Source organism: Phyllobates terribilis, unplaced genomic scaffold, assembly GCF_046119375.1.
Source record: "Phyllobates terribilis strain yellow unplaced genomic scaffold, ASM4611937v1 Scaffold_11__3_contigs__length_659146591, whole genome shotgun sequence".
In the NCBI taxonomy this organism is placed as follows: domain Eukaryota; kingdom Metazoa; phylum Chordata; class Amphibia; order Anura; family Dendrobatidae; genus Phyllobates; species Phyllobates terribilis.
In genome coordinates, this window is record NW_027362771.1 from 581,343,658 (window position 1) to 581,362,205 (window position 18,548).

The window sequence follows — 18,548 nt, forward strand, 5'->3', positions numbered from 1 at the left end:
ATTCTTGTGGTTTGAGGGGTTGAATAATAAATGACACTCTGAATTAACTTTTAACGTTTTAAAAAAAAATAAATAAAAAAAACAAAAACAAAATTTGCTGCAGTGCATTTCCCACTTCCAGGCTGATCTACAGTACAAATGTCACAATGCCAAGTTAATTCCGCATGTGTCAACCAGCTAAATCTGCAGGGGGTTGAATACTACTTGTAGGCACTGTATATGCATACACTGCTCAAAAAAATAAAGGGAACACTTAACAGAATATAACTCCAATTAAATCAAACTTCTGTGAAATCAAACTGTCCACTTAGGAAGCAACACTGATTGACAATCAATTTCACATGCTGTTGTGCAAATAGAATAGACAATAGATGGAAATTATTGGCAATTATCAAGACACCCTCAATAAAGGAGTGGATCTGCAGGTGGGGACCACAGACCACATCTCAGTACCAATGCTTTCTGGCTGATGTTTTGGTCACTTTTGAATGTTGGTTGTGCTTTCACACTTGTGGTAGCATGAGACGGACTGTACAACCCACAGAAGTTGCTCAGGTAGTGCAGCTCATCCAGGAGGGCACATCAATGCGAGCTGTGGCAAAAAGGTTTGCGGTGTCTGTCAGTGTAGTGTCCAGAGGCTGGATGCACTACCAGGAGAGAGGTCAGTACACCAGGAGACGTGGAGGGGGCTGTAGGAGGGCAACAACCCAGCAGCAGGACCGCTACCTCCACCTTTGTGCAAGGAGGAACAGGAGGAGCACTGCCAGAGCCCTGCAAAATGACCTCCAGCAGGCCACAAATGTGCATGTGTCTGCACAAACGGTTAGAAACCGACTCCATGAGGGTGGTATGAGGGCCCGACGTCCACAGATGGGGGTTGTGCTCACAGCCCAACACCGTGCAGGACTCTTGGCATTTGCCACAGAACACCAGGATTGGCAAAGTCGCCACTGGCGCCCTGTGCTCTTCACAGATGAAAGCAGGTTCACACTGAGCACATGTGACAGTCTGGAGACGCCGTGGAGAGCAACATCCTTCATCATGACCGGTTTGGCAGTGGGTCAGTAATGGTGTGGGGTGGCATTTCTTTGGAGGGCCGCACAGCCCTCCATGTGCTCGCCAGAGGTAGCCTGACTGCCATTAGGCACCGAGATGAGATCCTCAGACCCCTTGTGAGACCATATGCTGGTGAGGTTTGCCCTGGGTTCCTCCTAATGCAGGACAATGCCAGACCTCATGTGGCTGGAGTGTGTCAGCAGTTCCTGCAAGATGAAGGCATTGAAGCTATGGACTGGCCCGCCCGTTCCCCAGACCTGAATCCGATTGAGCACATCTGGGACATCGTGTCTCGCTCCATCCACCAACGTCACGTTGCACCATAGACTGTCCAGGAGTTGGCGGATGCTTTAGTCCAGGTCTGGGAGGAGATCCCACAGGAGACCATCTGCAACCTCATCAGGAGCATGCCCAGGCGTTGCAGGGAGGTCATACAGGCACATGGAGGCCACACACAATACTCAGCCTCATCAGGAGCATGCCCGGGCGTTGAAGGGAGGTCATATGACGCGCCCCCTGGGCCTGTATTGTGCAGGGGAACCCGGAACCGGGCCTGTTGTAGAATGCTGGGGGTTGTAGTCTCCGTGTGGCGGTGACCCGGTCCGTGCCCAGGGTGGTCAAACCAGTGGCAGTCTTAGGTAATAACAATGTCCGACTACGCCACCCGTGGATTGCGGTCAGTGGGGACCGCCGCTGCAAGGCAGACCGCTGGGGCTGATGGTATACGCAGCTTAGGTAGTGTGACTGCCCACGGGAAGAGTACAGCCCCAGGGCAGTTAGTGTGAATGATGGTAGTGATGGTGGGAGAGTCCCAGTACTAATGGTGCTGGTGCGGCGATGAAACAGACGTGTGGTTGCAGTTTCCAATGCTTTACTCACAGTTCTTTACTGGTCCTAGTCACCTCGGTACCGGCGGTGACTGCCCAAGCCGTGCTGCGTCCACCAGGCAAGGGGCTCGACCAACTCCCAGGCAATTCCAGAGCGTGGCACAGGACTCCCTTCCTTTCCTTTCTCTGGCCGTCCCCACCAGTGACCCACCTTTGTCCAGCTTCCCCGGGCCTTCTCTTGGCGAAACCTCTCTCCGGTTTCCCTGACCCTATGCGGTATGCTTTCCTGGTGGATGTAGTGATCGGTCACACCAAGATGTGGTCACAACCTCCGGTTTTGGCTGAGGATTAGTCGCCTCCACCAATTTGGGTTCCGGTACCCTGCTCTGCCAACCCGTCACCCGTTATCTCGTGGGTTCTTAGGGTTCCTTCTTCACTCGTGTCTCTGGGCCTTTCTCTGTGTTCCAGTTCCTTGCTTACTTTCCTTTCTGTTCATTCTCCTTTCTCTCTCTCTCAGGCTCCAGCCTCCTGACAGGGCCTGCCTGCGGAGCAGAGCCCAAGCAGGGGCTCTGCTTCCTGTCTTCTCCTCTCACTCTTGACTTCTTCTCTGCACTGCACTGACTACTGTTCTAAGATCGTGCCCACCTTATATACCTCCTTCTAACACCCGAGCCCAGGTGACTAGCAACCAATGGGCTCCTACCTATGCCCAGAGACCCACCCCTATCTGCTACTACACCACTGGGTTTTCCTCCCCCTCCCCACTCCAGCCAGGGACAGAAGCTGTCGTGCCTGCACTTCTGTGGGAGCACCGTTGAGCTGTCCCTCGGAAATGGGGTGTGTGTGGTGCATGCAGCTTACTGAGTCCTGGTCCACACACCATCCTTACCCGGGAGTGGAATATCACACCTCTGGATCGAGGTGCAATACCCCTGTAGCAGCCGAGCCCTCGGGGTGCTGCATTCCCCCCTGGTAAATCACAGCACGTCCTCGGGCTGGAAAAGAGCAAAACAATTTAAAACACACACAAATTTTAGAATGCATTCGTATATAAGACATTAACCAAAAACTCATCCCTTTATGGGAGGTACTCTTTTCTTTCCAACGTTACTGGTATAAACCTTATAAAACATTATAAAACTTTCTTCACACACACATAAAATACCATAAACTCTTTTAGCAGCAAATTAAACTTTTCAATATAAAACTTTTTCAAGTAAAACATTCTTGAGTTCTGGCCGCTGTGCAACTTGCGACCAGGTAAAGGTGCAACAGTCCAGTTAATCTTGAGGCAGACGTTGCAGTTTTTGTATAAAACCAGTAGGGGGCGGTTTAAGAAGCGCAACTATTTACAAGGGATTGGCCGCTCTCAGTCCTCGGCCAGTGGGGATAGGGGAATGGCTGCTCACAGTCCTCAGCCTGATTAGGAAAAAGGGATGGCTGTTCTCAGTCCCCAGCCAGATAAGGGATATAGGGGGTAACTTCTACACAGTTCTATATCAGTCCCAACGGGGACTACACTCCACTCAGCAACAGTTTCTATACCCTTACGGGTAACTATATACAATTCCATTTACCGTTCACTGGTAACCATGTCCTCCTGATGCTTCCTCCTTGTACTCTTCAGACCCGTCCGGGCCCTCAGGGTAGTCCATGTCTGGGCGGTACCGCAGTTCTTCCTCTGTTAGACGGTGGACATGGAGGGCATACAGTTCCTTTGCGCCCTTGTGTAGCAGGCCTTGCGACCGGGCCTGGAGAAGGTCGCTGTTGATGACGCCCGGGGTCAGAGGGTGCAACTTTGGGCCTGGGCACGGGCTGGTGGTGGCGGTGCCCAGGGCTGGAGGGCTCGGCTGCAGGGCTTGTTGCGGGGTCTGGAGCAGGTCGGTGTTTGCAACTCCCGGGATTGGCGGCTCCACCCGGGGGCCCGGGAGCAGGCTGACGCTGGCAGCGTCCGGGACAGGGAGACTCCTCTTACCTGCTCCCGCGACCACTCCTGCATCACGCGTCTTCTCCTGGTGCTGGTCGGAGCCCGCGACGGCTGGGGCACTGCCGATGCTGGGCAGCTTAGTCTGCTGCTGGTCTGCCATCTTGCTCTCCGTTCCTGGTGTCCTCCTCCCCCCTGGTGGACCGTGGCCTACCTTGCGCTGATCTTCCTCCGTAGGCCGCGGCTCCGCAGTCGATCGTCCGGGTTGAGGACCTTGCGTCGCGCTCCTGTGACATCAGCGTCGCTCCCTCTCCCTTCCAGGACCTTACGCAGCGTCAGTGCGTGGGGCGGAGCTTCGGATCTCGCGCGCTTTCGGCGTCCACGCCCCTCTTCTTCCCGCGCGGCGTCCCGAAGATGGCGCCCAATGGCGGGAAAACGACTGCGGATGGCGGGAAGACGGCGGGAAACGACCCAAGATGGCGTCTGATGGCGGGAAACGGTCCAAGATGGCGTCTGATGGCGGGAATCGGCTCCGGATGGCGGGAAACGACTCCAGACGGCGGGAAACTTCTGGAAATGGCGGGAGACTTCTTTTCAAGGTACATGTACAATTTTCTTCAGGCACGCAATACCTGCTGGTGGCGGGTTGGTAATGATCCTGCCGACTACGCCAAAGTTGACGCGCCCCCTGGACCTGTATTGTGCAGGGGAACCTGGAACCGGGCCTGTTGTAGAATGCTGGGGGTTGTAGTCTCCGTGTGGCGGTGACCCGGTCCGTGCCCAGGGTGGTCAAACCAGTGGCAGTCTTGGGTAATAACAATGTCCGACTACGCCACCTGTGGATTGCGGTCAGTGGGGACCGCCGCTGCAAGGCAGACCACTGGGGCTGATGGTATACGCAGCTTAGGTAGTGTGACTCCCCACGGGAAGAGTACAGCCCCAGGGCAGTTAGTGTGAATGATGGTAGTGATGGTGGGAGAGTCCCAGTACTAATGGTGCTGGTGCGGCGATGAAACACAGAGACGTGTGGTTGCAGTTTCCAATGCTTTACTCACAGTTCTTTACTGGTCCTAGTCACCTCGGTACCGGCGGTGACTGCCCAAGCCGTGCTGCGTCCACCAGGCAAGGGGCTCGACCAACTCCCAGGCAATTCCAGAGAGTGGCACAGGACTCCCTTCCTTTCCTTTCTCTGGCCGTCCCCACCAGTGACCCACCTTTGTCCAGCTTCCTCGGGCCTTCTCTTGGCGAAACCTCTCTCCGGTTTCCCTGACCCTATGCGGTATGCTTTCCTGGTGGATGTAGTGAGGGGTCACAACCTCCGGTTTTGGCTGAGGATTAGTCGCCTCCACCAACTTGGGTTCCGGTACCCTGCTCTGCCAACCCGTCACCCGTTATCTCGTGGGTTCTTAGGGTTCCTTCTTCACTCGTGTCTCTGGGCCTTTCTCTGTGTTCCAGTTCCTTGCTTACTTTCCTTTCTGTTCATTCTCCTTTCTCTCTCTCTCTCTCAGGCTCCAGCCTCCTGACAAGGCCTGCCTGCGGAGCAGAGCCCAAGCAGGGGCTCTGCTTCCTGTCTTCTCCTCTCACTCTTGACTTCTTCTCTGCACTGCACTGACTACTGTTCTAAGATCGTGCCCACCTTATATACCTCCTTCTAACACCCGAGCCCAGGTGACTAGCAACCAATGGGCTCCTACCTATGCCCAGAGACCCACCCCTATCTGCTCCTACACCACTGGGTATTCCACCCCCTCCCCACTCCAGCCAGGGACAGATGCTGTCGTGCCTGCACTTCTGTCTAGTGGGAGCACCGTTGAGCTGTCCCTCGGAAATGGGGTGTGTGTGGTGCATGCAGCTTACTGAGTCCTGGTCCACACACCATCCTTACCCGGGAGTGGAATATCACACCTCTGGATCGAGGTGCAATACCCCTGTAGCAGCCGAGCCCTCGGGGTGCTGCACATACAGGCACGTGGAGGCCACACAACCTCATCAGAAGCATGCCCAGGCATTGTAGGGAGGTCATACAGGCACGTGGAGGCCACACACAATACTGAGCCTCATCAGGAGCATGCCCAGGCGTTGTAGGGAGGTCATACAGGCACGTGGAGGCCACACACAATACTGAGCCTCATCAGGAGCATGCCCAGGCGTTGTAGGGAGGTCATACAGGCACGTGGAGGCCACACACAATACTCAGCCTCATCAGGAGCATGCCCAGGCGTTGTAGGGAGGTCATACAGGCACGTGGAGGCCACACACAATACTCAGCCTCATCAGGAGCATGCCCAGGCGTTGTAGGGAGGTCATACAGGCACGTGGAGGCCACACACAATACTCAGCCTCATCAGGAGCATGTCCAGGCGTTGTAGGGAGGTCATACAGGCACGTGGAGGCCACACACAATACTGAGACTCAATTTGACTTGTTTTAAGGACATTACATCAAAGTTGGATCAGCCTGTAGTGTGTTTTTCCACTTTAATTTTGGGGGTGACGCCAAATCCAGGCCTCCATTGGTTAATAAATGTGATTTCCATTGATGATTTTTGTGTGATTTTGTTGTCAGCACATTCAACTTTGTGCAGAACAAAGTATTCAATGAAGTGTGTGTGTGTGTGTATATATATATATATATATATGTGTGAAATGAGTGGGAGTGGTTAGAGAACACGATATATCGTGTGTATACAGTGAAATGAGTGGGAGTGGTTACAGAGAGGAGAGCATAGTGTGTGTGTGTATATATATAATTTTATAGAGGGTAAAATGACTGGGAGTCATTAGAGAAATGAGTGGGAGAGGTTAGAGAGAAGAGTATACATTGATATAAGGAAAATGAAAAAAATCCAGGTATATTCCAATAAGTATTTACACAATAACTGGAAAATCCAGAAACTTGTTGTAATATCAAACTTCCGCTCAGTATATAAATACAACGTTCTCTTCTGCCAGGACTCAGAACACAGAGCCCTCTGTAACTACAATAAAAGACGCGTTTTGGGCTCAATCACTTGCGATTTTGCATATCTATGTCGTAATTTGCTTTTTAGAAAAGTGTCAGGTGCACAAATTTTCATATCCTTCATCTTTTAAACAAACAAATTAGAAACATTTTCAGTGTGCCCTTTACAGCACCTTGTGACGAAAATACACAGCGCAGCAGGTGGCACCGTGCGGTCACCTAGGCATCGTTCAGCGGTCACATATTTGCCAGGCTCCTCTATGGGTTACACATTCAGAATCTGTGCCATCAATGATTGAGCAGCACCTGTCAATCATAAACTGCAAGTTAACAAGTTTAGATGACTTTGGTCAAATTCGGCCTAACATGGTGCACACAGTGACAGCGCCTTTGAATGACAGAACTATGCTACCTGCATAACCGTGCCAGCCACAATGACTAGGAATGAGCAATGGTGCCCCAATGGCGGCCACATTTCCTTCTATCCCCCCAGCCGTTAAACTTCTACCTCATTAAGAGCTAGAGTACCCAGGTAACATCCACAGTACCCCAGTAACACCCACAATGGCCTCAGTATATAGAACAGTGCCTCTAGTAACAGCCACAATATATCATTAAGAGCCACAGTACTCCAGTAACACCAAAAATGCCTCCAGTAGCAGCCATAGTACCTTATTAAGAGCTTCAGTACTCGTGTAAGTCACAGTACCCCAGTAACACCCACAACTGCCCCAGTACACACAACAGTGCCTCTAGTAACAGCCACAGTACCTCATTAGGAGCCAGTACCCAAGTAACAGCCACAGTACCCCAATAACGCGCCCCAGTACACGCAACAGTGCCTCCAGTAACAGCCACAGTATATCATTAAGAACTACAGTACCTAAGTAACAGGCAAAGCACCACAGTAACACCCAAATTACCCCCAGTACACACTACAGTGCCTCCAGTAACACCCGTATCACACCCAGTACAAACAGTACCTCAGTAACTCACACAACGCCCCCTGTGCATGCAACATTTTCTCCAGTAACGGCCAGAGTATCTCATTAAGAGCCAGAGTACCCAAGTAACAGCAACAGTACCCCTGTAACACCCAAAATACCCCCAGTACACGCAATAGTGCCTCCAGTAACAACCACAATACCCCAGCAACACCCACAACTGCCCCAGTACACACAACAGTGCCTCCAGTAACAGTGACAGTACGTATTTAAGAGCTAGAGTACCAAGGTAACAGCCACAGTATCTCATTTAGAGTCACCATACCTAAGTAACAGGCACAGTACCCCAGTAACACCGAAAACGCCCCCAGTACAAGCAACAGTGCCTCCAGTAACAGCTACAGTACCTCATTAAGAGCTTCAGAACTCCAGTAACAGTCACAGTTCCGCAGTAACACCCACAAATGCTCCAGTACAAGCAACAGTGCCTCCAGTAACACCTCATTTAGAGCTCAGTACCCCAGTAACACCCACTGTACACACAGCTTTTCCTCCATTAGTAGACACTGTATCTCATTAAGTGCCACAGTACCCAAGTAACAGATACAGGTGCTTCTCACAAAATTAGAATATCATCAAAAAGTTAATTTATTTCAGTTCTTCAATCCAAAAAGTGAAACTGATATACACTGCTCAAAAAAATAAAGGGACCACTCAAATAACACATCCTAGATCTGAATGAATGAAATCTTCTCATTGAATACTTTGTTCTGTACAAAGCTGAATGTGCTGACAACAAAATCACACAAAAATCATCAATGGAAATCAAATGTATTAACCAATGGAGGCCTGGATTTGGAGTCACCCTCCAAATTAAAGTGGAAAAACACACTACAGGCTCATCCAACTTTGATGTAATGTCCTTAAAACAAGTCAAAATGAGGCTCAGTATTGTGTGTGGCCTCCACGTGCCTGTATGGCCTCCCTACAACGCCTGGGCATGCTCCTGATGAGGCTCAGTATTGTGTGTGGCCTCCACGTGCCTGTATGACCTCCCTACAACGCCTGGGCATGTTCCTGATGAGGCTGAGTATTGTGTGTGGCCTCCACGTGCCTGTATGACCTCCCTACAACGCCTGGGCATGCTCCTGATGAGGCTGAGTATTGTGTGTGGCCTCCACGTGCCTGTATGACCTCCCTACAACGCCTGGGCATGCTCCTGATGAGGCTCAGTATTGTGTGTGGCCTCCACGTGCCTGTATGACCTCCCTACAATGCCTGGACATGCTCCTGATGAGGCTCAGTATTGTGTGTGGCCTCCACGTGCCTGTATGACCTCCCTACAATGCCTGGGCATGCTCCTGATGAGGCTCAGTATTGTGTGCGGCCTCCACGTGCCTGTATGACCTCCCTACAATGCCTGGACATGCTCCTGATGAGGCTCAGTATTGTGTGTGGCCTCCACGTGCCTGTATGACCTCCCTACAACGCCTGGGCATGCTCCTGATGAGGTTGCGGATGGTCTCCTGTGGGATCTCCTCCCAGACCTGGACTAAAGCATCCGCCAACTCCTGGACAGTCTGTGGTGCAACGTGACGTTGGTGGATGGAGCGAGACATGATGTGCCAGATGGAGGGGGCCGTAGGAGGGTGCCGTAGGAGGGCAACAACACAGCAGCACGACCGATACCTCCTCCTTTGTGCAAGGAGGAACAGGAGGAGCACTGTCAGAGCCCAGAAAAATGACCTCCAGCAGGCCACAAATATGCATGTGTCTGCACAAACGGTTAGAAACCGACTCCATGAGGGTGGTATGAGGGCCTGACGTCCACAGATGTGGGTTGTGCTCACAGCCCAACACCGTGCAGGACGCTTGGCATTTGCCACAGAACACCAGGATTGGCAAAGTCGCCACTGGCACCCTGTGCTCTTCACAGATGAAAGCAGGTTCACACTGAGCACATGTGACAGACGTGACAGAGTCTGGAGACGCCGTGGAGAGCGATCTGCTGCCTGCAACATCCTTCAGCATGACCGGTTTGGCAGTGGGTCAGTAATGGTGTGGGGTGGCATTTCTTTGGAGAGCCGCACAGCCCTCCATGTGCTCGCCAGAGGTAGCCTGACCGCCATTAGGTACCGAGATGAGATCCTCAGACCCCTTGTGAGACCATATGCTTGTACGGTTGGCCCTGGGTTCCTCCTAATGCAGGACAATGCCAGACCTCATGTGGCTGGAGTGTGTCAGCCGTTCCTGCAAGATGAAAGCATTGAAGCTATGGACTGGCCCGCCCGTTCCCCAGACCTGAATCCGATTGAGCACATCTGGGACATCATGTCTCGCTCCATCCACCAACATCACGTTGCACCACAGACTGTCCAGGAGTTGGCGGATGCTTTAGTCCAGGTCTGGGAGGAGATCCCACAGGAGACCACCCGCAACCTCATCAGGAGCATGCCCAGGCGTGGTAGGGAGGTCATACAGGCACGTGGAGGCCACACACAATACTAAGTCATTTATTTCAGTTCTTCAATACAAAAATTGAAATTCATATATAGTCTTTACAAACAGAGTTATCTATTTCAAGTGTTTATTTCTGTAAATGTTGATGATTATGGCTTACAGCCCATCAAAACGCAAAAGTCATTATCTCAGTAAATTAGAAAAATTAGTAAACACCTGCAAAGGCTTCCTACACGTTTTAAAAACGTCCTTTAGTCTGTTTCAGTAGGCTCCACAATCATGGGGAAGACTGCTGACTTGACAGATGTCCAGAAGGCAGTCATTGACACACTCCACAAGGAGGGTAAGCCACAAAAGGTCATTGCTAAAGAAGCTGGCTGTTCAGAGTGTTGTATCTAAGTGTGGTAGAAAAAGGTGCACAAGCAATCGGGATGACCACAGCCTTGAAAGGATTAAGAAAACGCCATTCAAACATTTGGGGGAGATTCACAAGGAGTGGACTGCTGCTGGAGTCACTGCTTCAAGAGCCACCACACACAGACGTATCCAGGACATGGGCTACAAGTGTCACATTCCTTGTGTCAAGCCACTCATGACCAATAGACAATGCCAGAAGCGTCTTACCTGGGCCAAGGAGAAAAACCTGGACTGTTGCTCAGTGGTCCAAGGTGTTGTTTTCAGATGAAAGTAAATTTTGCATTTCATTTGGAAATCCAGGTCCCGGAGTCTGGAGGAAGAGTGGAGAGGCCACAATCCAAGCTGCTGGAGATCTAGTGTGAAGTTTCCACAATCGGTGATGGTTTGGGGGCCATGTCATCTGCTGGTGTAGGTCCACTGTGTTTTATCAAGATCAAAGTCAGCGCAGCCGTCTACCAGGACATTAGAGCACTTCATGCTTCCCTCTGCCCACAAGCTTTTTGGAGATGGAAATGTCATTCTCCAGCAGGACTTGGCCCCTGTCCACACGGCCAAAAGCACCAATACCTGGTTTACACACAGCAGTATCACTGTGCTTGATTGGCAGCAAACTCGCCTGACCTTAACCCCATAGAGGATCTATTATAGAGAATCTATGGGGTATTGTCAAGAGGAAGATGAGAGACCCCAGACCCAACAATGCAGACGAGCTGAAGGCTGCTATCAAAGCCACCTGGGCTTCCATAACACCTCAGCAGTGCCGCAGGCTGATCGCCTCCATGCCACATTGCCGCATTGATGCAGTAACTGATGCAAAAGGAGCCCGACCAAGTATTGAGGGCATTTACTGACCATACATTTCAGTAGGCCAACATTTTGGATTTTACAAACCTTTTTCAAGCTGTTGTTATAAAGTGTTCTAATTTACTGAGATAATGACATTTGTGTTTTCATTGGCTGTAAGCCATAATCATCAACATTAACAGAAATAAACACTTGGAATAGATCACTCTGTAATGACTCTATATAATATACGAGTTTCACTTTTTGGATTGAAGAACTGAAATAAATTAACTTTTTGATGATATTCTAATTTAGTGAGATGCACCTGTAGTACTTTAGTAACACACACAATGCCCACTGTACATGTAACAATGCCTCTAATTAAACCTGCAGTCCCTCAATAAGAGCCACAGTACCCAAGTATCACACATACTACCCCAATAACACCCACAGTACCCCAGTATCACACATACTACCCTGATAACACCCACAGTACCCAAGTATCACACATACTACCCTAATAACACCCACAGTACCCCAGTATCACACATACTACCCTGATAACACCCACAGTACCCCAGTATCACACATACTACCCTGATAACACCCACAGTACCCAAGTATCACACATACTACCCTAATAACACCCACAGTACCCCAGTATCACACATACTACCCTAATAACACCCACAGTACCCCAGTATCACACATACTACCCTAATAACACCCACAGTACCCCAGTATCACACATACTACCCTAATAACACCCACAGTACCCCAGTATCACACATACTACCCTAATAACACCCACAGTACCCCAGTATCACACATACTACCCTGATAACACCCACAGTACCCCAGTATCACACATACTACCCTGATAACACCCACAGTACCCAAGTATCACACATACTACCCTGATAACACCCACAGTACCCCAGTATCACACATACTACCCTGATAACACCCACAGTACCCCAGTATCACACATACTACCCTGATAACACCCACAGTACCCCAGTATCACACATACTACCCCGATAACACCCACAGTACCCCAGTATCATACATACTACCCTGATAACACCCACAGTACCCCAGTATCACCCCAGGCCCCTTCTAGCAGTCTCTGGACCATTACCTATGTCTCCCTCTCTCTGTAAGGGGATATACAGTGTAGCAGGGGTATATAGCAGCACGTCACAGTATATATACGATTTCAGCTCAGCGACCTTCATATCCTCAGGCCTGGAGAAGGTTTTCGCTCTTGGCAGCGTTTTGTGTATTTTGGCTACATGTTTATACAATGGAAGTAATAAGCTGCTCCCTACATATAAGTGATGAATGCAGCGCAGCAGAGCGTCGCCGTTCTCATGGAGGAAGTATATCTATCTATTGTGTGTATTGTAAGCCAGACACCATGGCGGGGGACACCATGAGATTATTGAAAAAGGGCGCCACCCATGTCTACAGGCAGTGCCTGGTATTGCATTTCAGCCGCTTTCAAGTGAAAAGAGCTTAGATGCAGTACCACACAGTGGCCATGGACAAGAGTGGCGCTGTTTCTAAAGCAAAAGCAGATTGGAAATCGGGAATGACGTATGGCTAAGCCCAAAATCATTCATGTCCATATCACAATGACAAGAATCCAGGAAGCTGAGATATGAGGCGCTGTTTGAAGGCTTCGTACTCAGCCCAAATAAGCAATAATTATACAATATGCTGGTATCCATCTGAAATCAACTGTTTTGGTGTGTTTTTCTTTATTTTTAGAGCCCAAAATGAGCTGCTTTTCATTCCTAAAAACTATGATGTTCATATTCAACGGCATCATCTTCGTAAGTATCCTATAATTGGATTGCTATGTGGAAACCATCAACAAGCAGGCCGGCTGTTGCGAACAGATCTGATTACAGATTTTTTTTTTTGTCTAAATACACAAATACACAGATGATCATCTTTTAAGGCTCTTAGAAGCACATAGGGGGTCAATGAGTTAGGTCCTATATCTATTCGTCTGTCTGTCCTATATTTTACATACAGTGGTGTGAAAGTGTTTACCCCCTCCCGGATTCCTTATTCTTTTGCTTGTTTCTTACACTTAAATGTTTCAGGTCACAAAACAAATGTAAATATTAGACAAAGATAACACAAGTAATCACAAAATGCAGTTTTTAAATGAAGATCTTTATTAAGGGAAAAAGAAATCCAAACCTACAGGGTCCTTTTTCCCTTAATAATAAAGATCTGCATGTTGTGATTACTTGTGTTATCTTTGTCTAATATTTACATTTGTTTTGTGATCTGAAACATTTTAAGTGTAAGAAACAAGCAAAAGAATAAGGAATCAGGAAGGGGGGAAAACACTTTTTCACACCACTTTAGTTCCTTCATTGCGGCCGCTGACTCCTCTGCACATTCAAACAACCTGATCCAGACATCTGGTGGGGTATTAAAAATCACAAAATACCGTTAAGTGTTTGGTTTTTTTTCTCTATAGCTCAATGTATTTTATCTCCTGCAGCTGGGGGGCACCGCTGTGCTGGGCATTGGAATATGGGTGAAGGTGGATGGAGGGTCCTTCCTCAGGATCCTTGGCTCAGCCGCACCACCACTAATGCAAGTGGTAAATGTGGGTTATTTGTGCATTGCTGTCGGAGGATTCCTTATTCTTATGGGGTTCCTGGGATGTGTGGCGCTGTAAGAGAAAGCAGATGTATGTTAATGCTAGTAAGTACAAAAAAACACTATCTTCTCCTATTGCTCCATATATTCCCCTATATCTCCTCCTATTACTCCATATATCCTCTCCTATATCTCCTCCTATTACTCATTATATCTCCTCCTATTACTCCATATATCCTCTCCTATATCTCCTCCTATTACTCCATATATCCTCTCCTATATCTCTCCTATTACTCCATATATCCCCCTATATCTCCTCCTATTACTCCATATATCCTCCCTATATATCTCCTCTTATTACTCCATATATCCTCTCCTATATCCCCTCCTATTACTCCATATAGCCTCCTATTACTCCATATATCCTCCTATATCGCCTACTATTACTCCATATATCCTCCCTATATCTCCTCCTATTACTCCATATATCCTCCCTATATCTCCTCCTATTACTCCATATATCCTCCCTATATCTCCTCCTATTACTCCATATATCCTCTCCTATATCCCCCTACATCGCCTCCTATTACTCCATATATCCTCCCTATATCTCCTCCTATTACTCCATATATCCCCCCTATATCTCCTCCTATTACTCCATATATCCTCTCCTATATCCCCCTACATCGCCTCCTATTACTCCATATATCCCCCCTATATCTCCTCCTATTACTCCATATATCCTCTCCTATATCCCCCTACATCGCCTCCTATTACTCCATATATCCCCCTATATCTCCTCCTATTACTCCATATATCCTCCCTATATCTCCTCTTATTACTCCATATATCCTCTCCTATATCCCTCCTATTACTCCATATAGCCTCCTATTACTCCATATATCCTCCCTATATCGCCTACTATTCTTCCATATATCCTCCCTATATCTCCTCCTATTACTCCATATATCCTCCCTATATCTCCTCCTATTACTCCATATATCCTCCCTATATCTCCTCCTATTACCCATATATCCTCTCCTATATCCCCCTACATCGCCTCCTATTACTCCATATATCATCCCTATATCTCCTCCTATTACTCCATATATCCTCCCTATATCTCCTCCTATTACTCCATATATCCTCCCTATATCTCCTACTATTACTCCATAATCCTCTCCTATATCCCCTCCTATTACTCCATATATCCTCCCTATATCTCCCTCCTATTACTCCATATTATCCTCCCTATATCTCCTCCTGTTACCCTATATATCCTCCTATTACTCCATATATCCTCCTATATCTCCTCCTATTACTCCATATATCCTCCGAATATCTCCTCCTATTACTCCATATATCCTCCCTATATCTCCTCCTATTACTCTCATATATCCTCCTTATATCTCCTCCTATTACTCCATATATTCCCATATATATCCTCCTATTACTCCATATATCCCCCTATATCTCCTCCTATTACTCCATATATCTCTATATATCCTCCTATTACTCTATGTATCCTCCCTATATCTCCTCCTATTACTCCATATATCCTCCTATATCTCCTCCTATTACTCCATATATCCTCCCTATATCTCCTCCTATTACTCCATATATCCTCCCCTATATCTCCTCCTATTACTCCATATATCCTCCCCTATATCTCCTCCCTATTACTCCTTATATCCCCTATATATCCTCCTATTACTCCATATATCCTCCCCTATATCTCCTCCTATTACTCCATATATCCTCCCTATATCTCCTTCTGTTACTCCATATATCCTCCCTATATCTCCTCCTATTACTCCATATATCCTCCCTATATCTCCTCCTATTACCCCATATATCCTCCTATTACTCCATATATCCCCTATATCTCCTCCTATTACTCTATATATCCTCCCTATATATCCTCCTATTAATCCATATATCATCCACTGTATCTCCTCCTATTACTCCATATATCCTCCCTATATCTCCTCCTGTTACTCCATATATCCTCCCTATATCTCCTTCTATTACTCCATATATCATCCACTATATCTCCTCCTATTACTCCATATATCCTCCCCTATATCTCCTCCTATTACTCCATATATCCCTATATATCCTCATATTACTCCATATGTCCTCCACTATATCTCCTCATTACTCCATATATCTTCTCCTATATCCCCTCCAATTACTCCATATAGCCTCCTATTACTCCATATATCCTCCCTATATCTCCTCCTTTTACCCTATATATCCTCCTTATATCTCCTTCCTATTACTCTATATATCCTCCCTATATCTCCTCCTATTACTCCATATATCCTCCCTATATCTCTTCCTATTACTCCATATATCCTCTCCTATATCCCCCTACATCGCCTACTAATACTCCATATATCCTCCCTATATCTCCTCCTATTACTTTATATATCCTCCCTATATCTCCTCCTATTACTTCATATATCCTCCCTATATCTCCTCCTATTACTCCATATATCCTCCCTATATCTCCTCCTATTACCATATATCCTCTCCTATATCCCCTCCTATTACTCCATATATCCTCCCTATATCTCCTCCCTATTACTCCATATATCCTCTCCTATATCCCCTCCTATTACTCCATGTATCCTACCTATATCTCCTCCTATTACTCCATATATCCTCCCTATATCTCCTCCTATTACCCCATATATCCTCCCTATATCTCCTCCTATTACTCCATATATCCCCCCTATATCTCCTCCTATTACTCCATATATCCCCCCTATATCTCCTCCTATTACTCCATATATCCTCCCCTATATCTCCTCCTATTACTCCATATATCCTCCCTATATCTCCTCCTATTACTCCATATATCCCCCCTATATCTCCTCCTATTGCTCTATATATCCTCCTATTACTCCATATATCCCCCTATATCTCCTCCTATTACTCTATATATCCTCCTATATATCCTGCTATTAATCCATATATCATCCACTGTATCTCCTCCTATTACTCCATATATCCTCCCTATATCTCCTCCTGTAACTCCATATATCCTCCCCTATATCTCCTCCTATTACTCCATATATCATCCACTATATCTCCTCCTATTACTCCATATATCCTCCCCTATATCTCCTCCTATTACCCCATATATCCCCCTATATATCCTCCTATTACTCCATATGTCCTCCACTATATCTCCTCTTATTACTCCGTATAGCCTCCTATTACTCCATATATCCTCTTTATATCTCCTCCGATTACTCCATATATCCTCCCTATATCTCCTCCTGTTACCCTATATATCCTCCTTATATCTCCTCCTATTACTCCATATATCCTCCCTATATCTCCTCCTTTTACCCTATATATCCTCCTTATATCCTCCTATTTCTCCATATATCCTCCCCTATATCTCCTCCTATTACTCCATATATCCTCCCTATATCTCCTCCTATTACTCCATATATCCCCACTATATCTCCTCCTATTGCTCTATATATCCTCCTATTACTCCATATATCCCCCTATATCTCCTCCTATTACTCTATATATCCTCCCTATATATCCTGCTATTACTCCATATATCCTCCCTATATCTCCTCCTATTACTCCATATATCATCCACTATAATCTCCTCCTATTACTCCATATATCATCCACTATATCCCCTCCTATTACTCCATATATCTCTCCTATATCTCCTCCTGTTACCCTATATATACTCCCTATATCTCCTCCTATTACTCCATATATCCTCCCCTATATCTCCTCCTATTACTCCATATATCCCCCTATATATCCTCCTATTACTCCATATGTCCTCCACTATATCTCCTCTTATTACTCCATATATCCTCTCCTATATCCCCTCCTATTACTCCATATAGCCTCCTATTACTCCATATATCCTCCTATATCTCCTCCTATTACTCCATATATCCTCCCTATATCTCCTCCTATTACTCCATATATCCTCCCTATATCTCCTCCTATTACTCCATATATCATCCACTATATCTCCTCCTATTACTCCATATATCCTCCCCTATATCTCCTCCTATTACTCCATATATCCTCCCTATATCTCCTCCTATTACTCCATATATCATCCACTATATCTCCTCCTATTACTCCATATATCATCCACTATATCCCCTCCTATTACTCCATATATCCTCCCTATATCTCCTCCTGTTACCCTATATATACTCCCTATATCTCCTCCTATTACTCCATGTATCCTACCTATATCTCCTCCTATTACTCCATATATCCTCCCTATATCTCCTCCAATTACCCCATATATCCTCCCTATATCTCCTCCTATTACTCCATATATCCCCCCTATATCTCCTCCTATTACTCCATATATCCTCCCCTATATCTCCTCCTATTACTCCATATATCCTCCCTATATCTCCTCCTATTACTCCATATATCCCCCCTATATCCCCTCCTATTACTCCATATATCCTCCCTATATCTCCTCCTGTTACCCTATATATACTCCCTATATCTCCTCCTATTACTCCATGTATCCTACCTATATCT

At 47.0% G+C, this 18,548-nt stretch overlaps 1 protein-coding gene across 1 annotated transcript in view; it reads left to right on the top strand.

Annotated features, from left to right (window-relative positions):
• Positions 1-18,548, top strand: part of TSPAN16 (tetraspanin 16) — an 85,640-nt gene that overhangs the window by 4,908 nt on the left and 62,184 nt on the right. Inside the window, 3 exon segments of the mRNA XM_073654235.1 lie at positions 13,146-13,210; positions 13,897-14,059; positions 14,062-14,102. Coding sequence (XP_073510336.1) covers positions 13,154-13,210; positions 13,897-14,059; positions 14,062-14,102 — 261 coding nt within the window. The 5' untranslated portion in view covers positions 13,146-13,153.